Below are 12,247 nucleotides of genomic sequence, written 5' to 3'. Positions count from 1 at the left end.
AATGAAGTATTTGCATCAGTCTTCACAGTTGAGGATGTGAGAGAGATTCCCAAACCTGAGACTTTTTTTTTAGGTGACAAATCTGAGGAACTGTCCCAGATTGAGGTGTCATTAGAGGAGGTTTTGGAACAAATTGATAAACTAAACAGTAATAAGTCACCAGGACCAGATGGTATTCACCCAAGAGTTCTGAAGGAACTCAAATGTGAAATTGCAGGACTACTAACTGTAGTCAGTAACCTATCATTTAAATCAGTTTCTGTACCAAATGACTGGAGGATAGCTAATGTGATGCCAATTTTTAAAAAGGGCTCCAGAGTTGACCCCAACATTTACAGGCTGGTAAGCCTGACTTCAGTACTGGGCAAACTGATAGAAACTGTAGTAAAGAACAATATTGTCAGACACATAGATGAACATAATTTGTTGGGGAATAGTCAACATGGTTTTTGTAAAGGGAATCATGCCTCACCAATCTACTAGAATTCTTTGAGGGGATCAACAAGCATGTGGACAAGGGGATCCACTGGATTTAGTGTGTTTAGATTTTCAGAAAGCCTTTGACAAGGCTCTTAAGCAAAGTAAGCAGTCATGGGATAAGAGGGAAAGTGCTCTCGTGGATTGGTAACTGGTTAAAAGATAGGAAACAAAGGCTAGGAATAAATGGTCGGTTTTCAGAATGGAGAGAAGTAAATAGTGGTGTCCTCCAGGGGTCTGTACTGGGTCCAGTCCTATTTAACATATTCATAAATGATCTGCAGAAAGGGGTAAACAGTGAGGTGGCAAAATTTGCAGATGATACAAAACTACTCAAGACAGTTAAGTCCCAGTCAGACTGCGAAGCGCTACAATAAGATCTCTCAAAACTGGGTGACTGGGCAACAAAATGGCAGATGAAATTCAGTGTTGATAAATGCAAAATAATGCACATTGGAAAACATAATCCCAATTATACATATAAAATGATGGGGTCTAAATTAGCTGTTACCACTCAAGAAAGAGATCTTGGAGTCATTGTGGATAGTTCTCTGAAAACATCCGCTCAATATGCAGCAGCAGTCAAAAAAATGAACAGAATATTGGGAATAATTAAGAAAAATCATTAGAGGTCTATAAAATCATGACTGATATGGAGAAAGTAAACAAGGAAGTGTTATTTATTCCTTCCCATAACACAAGAACTAGGGGTCACCAAATGAAATTAATAGGCAGCAGGTTTAAAATAAATAAAAGGAAGTATTTTTTCACACAACGTACAGTCAACATGTGGAACTCCTTGCCAGAAGATGTTGTGAAGTCTATAACAGAGTTCAAAAAAGAGCTAGATAAAATATGCAGGATAGGTCCGTCAATGGCTATTAACCAGGATGGGCAAGGATGGTATCCCTAGCCTCTGTTTGCCAGAAGCTGGGAATGGGCGACAGGGGATGGATCACTTGATGATTATCTGTTTTGTTCATTCCCTCTGGGGCACCTGGCATTGGCCACTGTCGGAAGACAGGATACTGGGCGAGATGGACCTTTGGTCTGACCTAGTATGGCCGTTCCTATGTTCTTAAGAGTAGTCCCATTGATTTAAGTTGGACTACACACATGCTTAGACCCAAATCCTCAAGGTATTTAGGTGCCTAACTTCCACTGATCTGAATGGGAGTAAGGAGCCTACATACATCCGGGGATCTGGGCCAAAGTGCTCTGCTGGATTGAGCCCACAGTGAAAGACAGTCCTAACCCCAAACAGCTTACAATGTAAGAGAGCTAAATGTTATTACTGTGTATCTCTTTACAACCTCTCCAGAAGTCTCAGCAGAAGCCAAGCCCTGTCCTGTTGAGTCAGGAGGGTCAGATCAAATTGAGATTTGGAGTGGGCAGGGAGTGGGGAGGAGAATAATGGCACAAATACGAGCAGAGCTATGCCAATATTGAGCACTTTTGAAAATCCCCTCCTAAGGGCTGAAGCAGAACTGATATGATGCATTAGCTCTGCACTGGAGTGAATTTCACTGTGTGAACATTCCGAACACTGCATGGAGCTAATTGCATGCAGTCTTCCTTAAGCTATATGCAACAGGATCATATTCTATAACAAAGAATATATATTAGATCTAAGGGCCAGATTTTCAAAAGTACCCAGCATGCAGCAATTCCCATTCTTTGCAATGAGAGCTGCTGGCTGCTGAGCAGTTTTAAATCTCTCTCCCCCAGTTGTGGGTGCTGTGGAAATTGAGCAAAGCTGGCCCTAGAATGTGCAGTTTTGAAAGTGCATTTTTTTTAAACAAGGCAGGCCATAAAAAAGTAGAAAATAGAAAATCCACCATTTTTGCTTTATGAAGATATCAAAAGAGTACAATTCCAAAATACACAGTGCTGAACATTTTCATTTGATTCCATTCCAAGATTGTGAAGTAGGATTAAAGTTACCTTTCTGCTAAATATTCTGCCTTCCTTTCTGCCAAACATTTTTTTCTAATCACATTACTTTACTCTGATTTACACGAGTTTTAGCTTCAAGAATCAATGGCCATTGCTGAATGCAAATAGGCACACAGGAAAATTATATTAAGTTTGCACAATTGATCTTTCATCATTTAAAAATGTACCTTTTAAAATTTCTTGTAATGTCAGCCTGAAATACTTCCAGCGCTGAGTGTCATCAAGTGGAGCAGGGTCACTCTGGGAAAACCCATTCTCAGTGATGTAAATTATAGGATTATTATATGTATCCTAGAACAAGAGAGCAGAAGTTTTATTCAGAACAGATGTAAGAAAACCCATAAAATCAGGTGCATTAGCCTCTATCTTCTGTAAGCTACAACCCAAAACTAGTTTTCATCAAATTGTACTGACCCTATTAACTTAATTTTCCATGTGCTGACCTTTCATGACTAACAGTGGAAAAGCAAAACTGTGCAAATATCCATGAAGACAGTGAAATGACTTATTTTAATAAGAATACAAAAATATCTTTCCTGCATTAGCATCTGCGTAGTGTCACTGCTCCTTAACCCTTTGATACTAGCAGTCACAGCATGTCCCACTGTCAGCAATGAGTTGCATGCCAGGAAAACCTGACTGCTGGTATCCAAAAGATCATTTCTGAAGTTCAACAGATGATAAAACACTCACGTATCATTTCAAATTGTAACTCAGGCTCAATATGAGTTTTCAAGTATAATAGCAACAAAAAAAAACCTCAAAGTCTTCAACGCTCTCAGTGGTTATGATGCAAAAATGAAACAAAGAATCCCAAGTCAACTTGTTTACACTCTTGCATGGTGCCTTTTGCTACCGCATGTGTGTGCCTCCCAATAACTAAGTCACCCATATTGCACTGTACAAATCCTTTTCCTTGGTGGTGGTTAGCTAACTAAAAATCTGGATGTGTGTATGAAGTGTCGCCTTATAGCGTTACTGGAGGAAAAGATTAAGGGGCTGGAGATGCAGGTAGAGACCCTGGTGGAGTTTAGGCGGGGGTTTGAGCAGCTGATGGAGGATGGGCAAGGCGGGGCTGAAGGGGAAGGCTCTAGGGTGCAGGAGGAGGCAGTAGTAGATGACAGCGAGAGGGGAATGGAAGGAGGAGATCCAGGGAAGTGGAGGCATGTGACTGTGAGAAGTAGGCCAAGGAAAAGGAGGGCCAGTGAGGGGGGAATAGAACTCAGGAATAGGTTTGAGTGTTTGGAGAACGAGGTAGAGGGGCAGCAGGTGATGACTGAAGGTGGGAGGGTGAGGAAGAAGAGAAGAGCGGCTAGTCCGAGAGAGAGGGGGGAGGAGTTGATGGAGACAGCACCAATTATGGGCCACCAGAGGATACAGGAAGGCATAAGGGGGAGCATAAGGGAAGATAGGAGCAGACACAGGTCAGGACTAGAGGGATCGGAGACTAGATTACTAGATCGCACTGTTGCCAGGCGACGGCAGGTGTATGTAATTGGAGACTCTTTACTGAGGAGATTGGACAGGCCTGTGACCAGGGCGGACCCGGAGAACAGAAGGGTGTGCTGTCTACCGGGCGCAAAGATACGCGATGTGGACCTGCGGTTGAAAAGGATCCTGAAAGGAGCAGGTAAGAACCCCTTGATAATCCTTCATGTGGGAACGAATGACACGGCTAGGTTCTCGTTAGAGAGAATCAAGGGAGATTATGCCAGGCTAGGGAAGACTCTCAAGGAGATAGAGGCTCAGGTTATCTTTAGTGGGATTCTGCCTGTTCCGAGGGAAGGGCAGCAAAGGGCTGATAGGATTGCGAGGATAAATAGTTGGCTAAGGGAGTGGTGCTATAAGGAGGGCTTTGGGATGTATGGCCACTGGGAGGCTTTCGGGGACAGACACCTGTTCTCGCGGGATGGGCTTCACCTGAGTAGGGAAGGAAATAGACTTCTGGGAGGGAGGCTGGCTCATCTTATCAAAAGAGCTTTAAACTAGGAAGTTTGGGGAGATGGTTGGGAGATGCACAGTTAATCTCCACGCCAGTTTCCGGTATTGAAAAGCTGAGTGTAATAAGAGGAGACATAGCCGGGGAAATGAGATTGGACATAGGAGGGACAGGGGGGACGAACACAAAGAGGAGCGCAACATACAGTGCTAGTAATGGGAGACAGGCTAAACAACATATATTAGGCTGTTTGTACACCAATGCGAGAAGCCTAGGTAATAAAATGGAGGAATTGGAGCTCTTGGTCCGAGAATTGAAACCGGATATCGTAGGAATAACTGAAACGTGGTGGAATGGCAGTCACGACTGGAACGCAGGTATGGAGGGGTATGCGCTGTTTAGGAAAGACCGGGATAAAGGTAAAGGGGGGGGGGGTGGCATTGTATGTCAATAGTGAATTAAGCTGTGAAGAAATAATAGTGGATGGAATAGATAATACAGAGTCCGTCTGGGCGATACTCAAGCTGGGTAAAAGTACTACTAGAGCCTCTCCGGGGATAGTGCTTGGGGTGTGCTATAGACCGCCGGGATCGACCCAGGATATGGATAAGGAATTGTTTAATGTATTAAGGGAGGTAAATACTAATAGAAACTGTGTAATTATGGGGGACTTTAACTTCCCGGATATCGATTGGGGAACAAACGCTAGTAGCAATAATAGGGCTCAGATGTTCCTAGATGTGCTTGCGGATCAATTCCTTTATCAAGTGGTAGCTGAGCCGACGAGGGGGGAGGCCATTTTAGATTTGATTCTGGTAAGTAGTGAGGACCTTGTTGAGGAAGTGGTAGTGGGGGACAACTTGGGCTCCAGTGATCATGAGCTAATTCGCTTTAAACTAAATGGAAAGAGTACCAGAATTAAGTCAAAGACTAGGGTTTATAATTTTAAAAAGGCCAATTTTAACAAATTAAGGGGACTGGTAAGGGAAGTGGATTGGGCAAACGTATTAAGGGACCTAAAGGCAGAAGAAGCCTGGGATTACTTTAAGTTAAAGATGCAAGAGCTGTCAGAGGCCTGTATCCCCAAAAAGGGAAAAAGATTACTAAGCAAGAGACTTAGACCGAGCTGGATGAGCGACCGGCTGAAAGGGGCGATTAGGAAAAAACAGAAAGCGTACAAAGAGTGGAAGAGGGGAGGGATCAGTAAGGAAACTTACCTTAGCGAAGTTAGAGAATGTAGAGATAGAGTGAGAAAGGCCAAAGGCCAGGAAGAGTTGGACTTAGCGAGGGGAATTAAAAGTAATAGCAAGAGGTTTTACAGCCATATAAATAGGAAGAAAGCAAAGAAAGAAGAAGTGGGACCGCTGAAGACTATAGCCGGAGAGGAGATTAAAGATAATCTAGGCATGGCGCAATATCTCAATGAATATTTTGCATCGGTGTTTAATGAGGCCAATGAAGGTATTAGGGATACTAGCACCGTTACAGAGGGGGATTCGGGATGGGGGATTACCGCATCCGAGGTAGAAACAAAACTAGAACGCCTTAATGGGACTAAGTCGGGTGGACCGGACGATCTTCATCCGAGAATATTGAAGGAATTGGCGCGGGAAATAGCAGGCCCATTAGCGACTATATTTAATGAATCTGTAAACTCGGGGGTAGTCCCGTTAGACTGGAGAATAGCCAATGTGGTTCCTATTTTCAAGAAAGGGAAAAAAAGTGACCCGGGTAACTATAGGCCTGTTAGTTTAACATCAGTAGTGTGCAAGGTGCTGGAGAAGATTCTGAAAGAGAAACTAGTTGAGGACCTTGAAGTTAATGGCAAATGCGATAAATTACAGCATGGTTTTACGAAGGGCAGATCGTGCCAAACGAATCTGATCTCCTTCTTTGAGAAAGTAACGGACTTATTAGATAAGGGAAATGCGGTGGACCTAATTTACCTGGATTTCAGTAAAGCGTTTGATACAGTACCCCATGAGGAACTATTGGTTAAAATGAAAAACATGGGGATCGATATGAAAATCCAGAGGTGGATAGGGAATTGGTTAATGGGGAGAATGCAGCGGGTCGTATTAAAGGGTGAATTGTCGGGTTGGAGGGAGGTTACTAGTGGAGTGCCTCAAGGTTCGGTTTTGGGACCCATCTTATTTAATCTATTTATAACTGACCTCGGGACAGATTGCAAGAGTGGGCTGATAAAGTTTGCGGATGATACGAAGGTGGGAGGAGTTGCAAACTCGGAGGAGGATAGGGATACACTGCAGGGAGACTTGAATGAGCTTGTGAATTGGAGTATTAGAAATAGGATGAAATTTAATAGTAAAAAGTGTAAGGTTATGCACTTGGGGACGAATAATAACAATTTTAGTTACAAGATGGGGACGCATTGGTTAGAAGTAACGGAAGAGGAGAAGGACCTAGGGGTCCTTGTGGACCGCAGGATGACTATGAGTCGGCAATGTGACGTGGCGGTGAAAAAAGCCAATGCGGTCTTGGGATGTATTAGGCGAGGTATATCTAGTAGAGATAGGGAGGTCCTGCTTCCGTTGTATAAGGCGCTGGTGAGACCTCATTTGGAGTACTGTGTGCAGTTCTGGTCTCCAATGTTTAAAAAAGATGAACTCAAACTGGAACGGGTGCAGAGAAGGGCGACTAAGATGATCAGAGGAATGGAAAACCTGTCGTATGAAAAGAGATTAGAGGAGCTTGGGTTGTTTAGTCTGACAAAGCGAAGGCTGAGGGGGGATATGATTGCTATCTTTAAATATATCAGAGGGGTTAATACAAGGGAGGGAGAGGAATTATTCCAGTTTAGTACTAATGTGGACACGAGAACGAATGGATACAAACTGGCCGGGGGGAAGTTTAGGCTAGAAATTAGACGAAGGTTTCTGACCGTCAGAGGGGTGAAATATTGGAACGGCCTTCCGAGGGAAACGGTGGGGGCGACGGACCTGTCTGGTTTTAAGATTAAGTTGGATAAGTTTATGGAGGGAATGGTTTAATGATAAAACATAGTAGCCAAGGAAAACCAAGCAATGGTACATGAACAACATAATGGCCAACAAGGGTCAGGCTAGAGACTCTTGCCTATATGCTCGGGGTATTACTGATCGCCATATTTGGGGTCGGGAAGGAATTTTCCTCCAGGGTAGATTGGCTGAGCCTCTGGAGGTTTTTCGCCTTCCTCCGCAGCATGGGGCAGGGATCACTAGCAGGAGGGTCTCAGCCGATTGAAGTCACTAAAACACAGGACTGGGGACTTCAACGGTAGAGTACAGGGAAGGGTCTTGCGGCCTGCAGCATGCAGGGGGTCAGACCAGATGATCATAATGGTCCCTTCTGACCTTAATGTCTATGAGTCTATGAGTCTATAAGTTAGCCTCACGCCATACCTTGATATATTTCAGTAATCTACGTAAACCCCAGGGAACTACAGCCAGCCATGAGCTGCCAGCAGCAAAAGGCCAGGAATGGTCCATTATTTGTTCAGCTTCTCTGTCCCCAGAAACACTTGGTTCACTGCGTGTATTTTCTTGGTGCTTTACTTTGCGAGTAGTATAATAATTTAGGGCAAAAAAGTCAGCAGTTCCCTTGATCATCTTCTTTTCTTCCTCAGTAAATTCTGGAAGCCTTGATGATAGGTAGCCTTGCTTTGTACTCATTACAGAGATCTGGGATTTCATGATGGCTGGATAGTCACCACTAATAAATATGGGTTCAGCAAACCAGTCTAAGCAAAAAGCCATATATCTTTTAGTAGCTTCTTGGTCTGCCAGACAAGTTGAATCTAGGGGTTCTGCCCAATCTGAGTTTAGAGCTATAGACACAAGCCCGTGTTGCTTTTTTCTAAATAACAAATCATAACTGTGCCAGGCTTTAGCATGAGCCTTTATCATGTTATGAGCTGTCCGATAAGCTCCAATACCAGGTTCCATTATTCCTGGAGCCACAATGCCTTTTTCATAGCCATCTTTAGCAACAACATAAGGCTCATTAATAGTGACCCACAGTTTCACTCGGTTTCCAAATGTTCTGAAGCAAAACTGTGCATAGTTGTCAAAGACCTCAGTGATTGCATCAGAGCTCCAGCCACCTTGATCTTCTAAATGTTGAGGTAAATCAAAGTGATATAATGTCACCATGGGCACAATGCCATTTGCCAACAGGTCATCAATAATCTTGTCATAGTAATCAACTCCTGAAAAAGTTAAAAGAAAAAAGGTTGGGTTCATATTTTATTACCTTAAAAATGCAGAAACCTCACTTACAAATAATAATGTTATTACCACAGCATTGTTTTTCTCTGTCTCTGTATTATGTATCATCTCAAAGGTGTATGCTAAATCTATTTTAAAACGGTAGGGACAGATTTTCAGAAGTTGTGTGCACCCAACTGCAGCTATTTAGGCACCAAAAGGGGCCATGTTTTCAGAAGTAATCAGTGCACAGGAGCTTCCACTGAGAACAGTGGGAGCTGCTGGATGCTTATCACATTTGAAAATTTGGTCTCTTCATTTAGTGGCTGAATGGGAGCTAAGCTCTCAAAAGTCTGGCCCTAAATGTGGGAGCTGAGCTCTTTTGAAAAGTGTACTCCCAATGTATAGTTTGATCAATACCAAAGCTAGGTCTAATGGAGGGATTTTTCTCCCAGAGAACTGTACAGCCACTAAAAAGCAAGCAATATTCACCAAGATCAAGGCACGTTGTAACCGGTTTGCATTTTATGATTTGCACCTGGTCAGTAGGGTGAGCCACATGTTGGATGGTGGGCCTTGCTATTTTTATCCCTGACTTTCTCAACTCCAGTTTAGCCAATTGCAATGAATTCTACAATTTACAAGTATCTGGAGACTGAAGCTGGGACAGCATGCAGCAGTTCCCTCTCTAGCTTGGTCATCTTGTCAGGCCTATCTGACATTTGGTGTTTTTCATTGGTTACTATTGGTCTCTAGATGGTCTTGGTCTTGAGCTACCACACTTAAGTGGCTTGGGACTAGCCCACTTGAGAGACTAACTCCCTCCTTGTGACACTGCCACAGCTGCAGACAGCAGAGGCACTCAAACTAGATCCCTCTGGTTATAAAAGAGATGGGACAGACAGTTTGTCATTCACTATGAGGATCCTGGCACTCTGAACCTTTCCCCCACCACTGAACTCGCCTGAACTTGATCACCTGGGAAAGCAACAAAAGGCATTTATTTGACAGGCTTTTGGGGGCAAAGCTTGAGAGGATATTTCTGGAGGGTGAATGGGGATTTTCAGTTACTGGGCTTTATCAGCTGGCTAAGTTAACGTGTCTCCTGTATCATTATTTTTATGCAACTGGGTGGTCATTGTAAATTAAAGTTGCTGCCCAGGCACTTGGTGCTTTTGTATGGGCATTTTTTTTTAATTTTGTTTAAATATAAATAAATAAAACTAAATAGATTTTTTTAAAGCCTCCTTAGAATGCTGGGTCTTGCATCATATGCAAAATATGGTGTTACTTTTTCAGACGTGGGCTAACAGTTAGCTTGCTCCTTCACAAGAACCATCTGACTTTAGACTTTCCCAATTGCATTCCTACTAATAATATGAACTTTTAATTATTATTTATATTACAGTTAAACTGAAAGCGTCCAGTCAGGACAGAGGGTGCCTTATGCGGGTGCCATAGAGGCAAAAGGCAAAACTTGCCTCAGAGACTTGGATTCACTTTTGAAAATTGCCTAAGTGACTTAGGAACTGGTGTGCCATTTTCAAAAGTGGTTTAGGCACTTACGTGTCATTAACACATAAGCTCCTAAATCTCTTTTGAAAATGGGACTTAGGCCCTGGGACAAGACTTGACAGTTTGAAGACTTGAACACAATGGAGGAAAGGAGCGGACAACAATAAGGTTGCATATATTAGCTAAGTATATGATTTGGAAACTTCATAGAGTTTTGTTTTGTTTTTAATATAGTAACAAGAGATGTTAATGAATCACTAACAGGCCACCTGTATTAGTGAGTGAACGGGTTGGTACTATGCTAACTACTTCTTTGCACTGGTTTTCGGCATCAATGTGTGCTAACGTTTAAAAAAAAAGCAGACACAGATGCCCTGGTCTACATTGTCATTGTCAGTGTTAGCCCTTAAAATTATCCTGCTTTCACAGTTGTACGATATGGTTGGTCTTGTCTCAAGGATTCTACTCATACTGTTTTTTAATCCAACATCTGATGCAGCAATAAACTCAGAACCCCAGACTTAGTGTTCATCTTCTAGCAAGCAGACCAGTGCCTGCACATCCACTATCACAGCAAGATTTGATGGGCTTGTTTACAATAAGCTTGGCAGGCAGATTGTTTTTCCTCTCTAGCTGCAACCCCATAAGAATTTGGGGAGATGCATGTGTCTGTCTGGGGGCAGAAGTCATCAAAATGTTCCTTTAATTCTTGAAAAAATAATTTCAAAGTTCAAATTTATAATCAATTAGGGCCAGATTGTGAATCCTTTACTCCCATTGGTGACAGTGACTCACATGGCTTCAATGGGGCTATTCATGTGGGTCTCTCTGGTGGGAGTAAGTGTTTTCTACATCTAGCCCTTAGTTGGCAAAACAGAAGTCCTTTGCTGGTACAGCATCCTCTTTTTAACACCGACAGCAAAACTCCCTAGAAATTGATAAGAGGTGGCCTGTGTAATTTTACAGATTACTCAGTAGAATTTGGGAAATTTAAAAGCGATCAAATATCCATTTTTCAGATTTCAATTAATTATTGAAAACAGCTTATAATCTTGTGTGATCCAGAAAGAGAAATGCAGCTATATCACTGGAAATCATCGGTGTCATAAAAATATCTGGTGACCTGATAATGCTAAAACTGGGATGACTCCATTTTTACATTTGTACCTATGGATCAGTTAAAAGAGCAAAGAAGGGCAGCATATAGAGTTCTGGCAATTTGTGTGTATGTGTTCGAAGGAGTGACCACATCTTTGGGGTGTTCTAGTAAGGACCAATTAGCAGCAGGAGGTGGGGAGGAAAATGCACTTCAAATCACCTGCTAGATGGGAAAGGAATAGGTTAAGGCCCTGAGGAGAGTCAGAGTGCGTCACTGGAGCTGGTATTGATTGCCATGTGATTTTGAGATTGGGGGTGGTACCCATTCTGCCAGGGATACAGGCCCCATTTCTCTCTTCTTTTCTGCCTCCTTCTCTCCTGATCCTACTCTAATGTTGAAGTCAGGCACGGAAGAGAATTATGTTCTGGGTCCAATAAACCACACACACTGTCTGCCAGTTCTGGGTCTCTCCTCACTGCAATCTGCCATTCTGCAGCTAATACACAACACTCCTTGGAGAACACAGGGCATAGAGAATTATAAAACAAAACAAAAACCAGCCACTACATAAAAAACAAAATAAACTCACAGTAGGTTTAAACCTGACATTAGATAGGAGTAAAACCCCTACAACATTGCTCCTTTAGAAGAAAACCCCCTTACAATTGGAAAACAAATGTTAAAGGTTTTTCCAAATGTCCCATGTTTTAGGTGTGAAATTGGTAGTGAATCAGTTTGTGTGAATGGTTTTTATTTAAAAGGACATTGCTTTAAGGTTTCTAATTCTTCACATGCTCTTTGTAGAAATGTTTATACAGAAGATAGTGGCCTTTCCATGATATGCAGCTACAATTGCTTCAACAGATCACTGCACAGGACAAGTGAGCTCCTGCCTAATGAAACGCCCATCCAGTGCCCTTTCGCTAAATGTAAAGTTCATAAAATTAATCAGGCAGCTGTTTAAAAGAGGGATCAAGTGAACATTTTCAAAAATGTTAGTTGAATTTGGTCAAAATGTGGTTAGCTTTTTTTCTTACCAACTCTATCTTCCACTCT

General features: G+C 42.5%; 1 protein-coding gene across 2 annotated transcripts in view; it reads right to left on the bottom strand.

The window, feature by feature from the left end:
• Nucleotides 1-12,247, bottom strand: part of LOC128837774 (cytosolic beta-glucosidase-like) — a 108,369-nt gene that overhangs the window by 32,756 nt on the left and 63,366 nt on the right. For both annotated transcript variants that reach the window (XM_054029280.1, XM_054029279.1), the window contains 2 exons: nt 7,774-8,579; nt 2,601-2,724 (listed from right to left, as the gene is read on the bottom strand). In XM_054029280.1, coding sequence (XP_053885255.1) covers nt 2,601-2,724; nt 7,774-8,579 — 930 coding nt within the window. The remainder of the gene's footprint in view (nt 1-2,600; nt 2,725-7,773; nt 8,580-12,247) is intronic.

Source organism: Malaclemys terrapin, chromosome 5 (assembly GCF_027887155.1).
Source record: "Malaclemys terrapin pileata isolate rMalTer1 chromosome 5, rMalTer1.hap1, whole genome shotgun sequence".
Lineage (NCBI taxonomy): Eukaryota > Metazoa > Chordata > Testudines > Emydidae > Malaclemys > Malaclemys terrapin.
The sequence above is the reverse complement of the archived record's forward strand: the minus strand, read 5'-3'. Positions and strand labels throughout refer to the sequence as shown.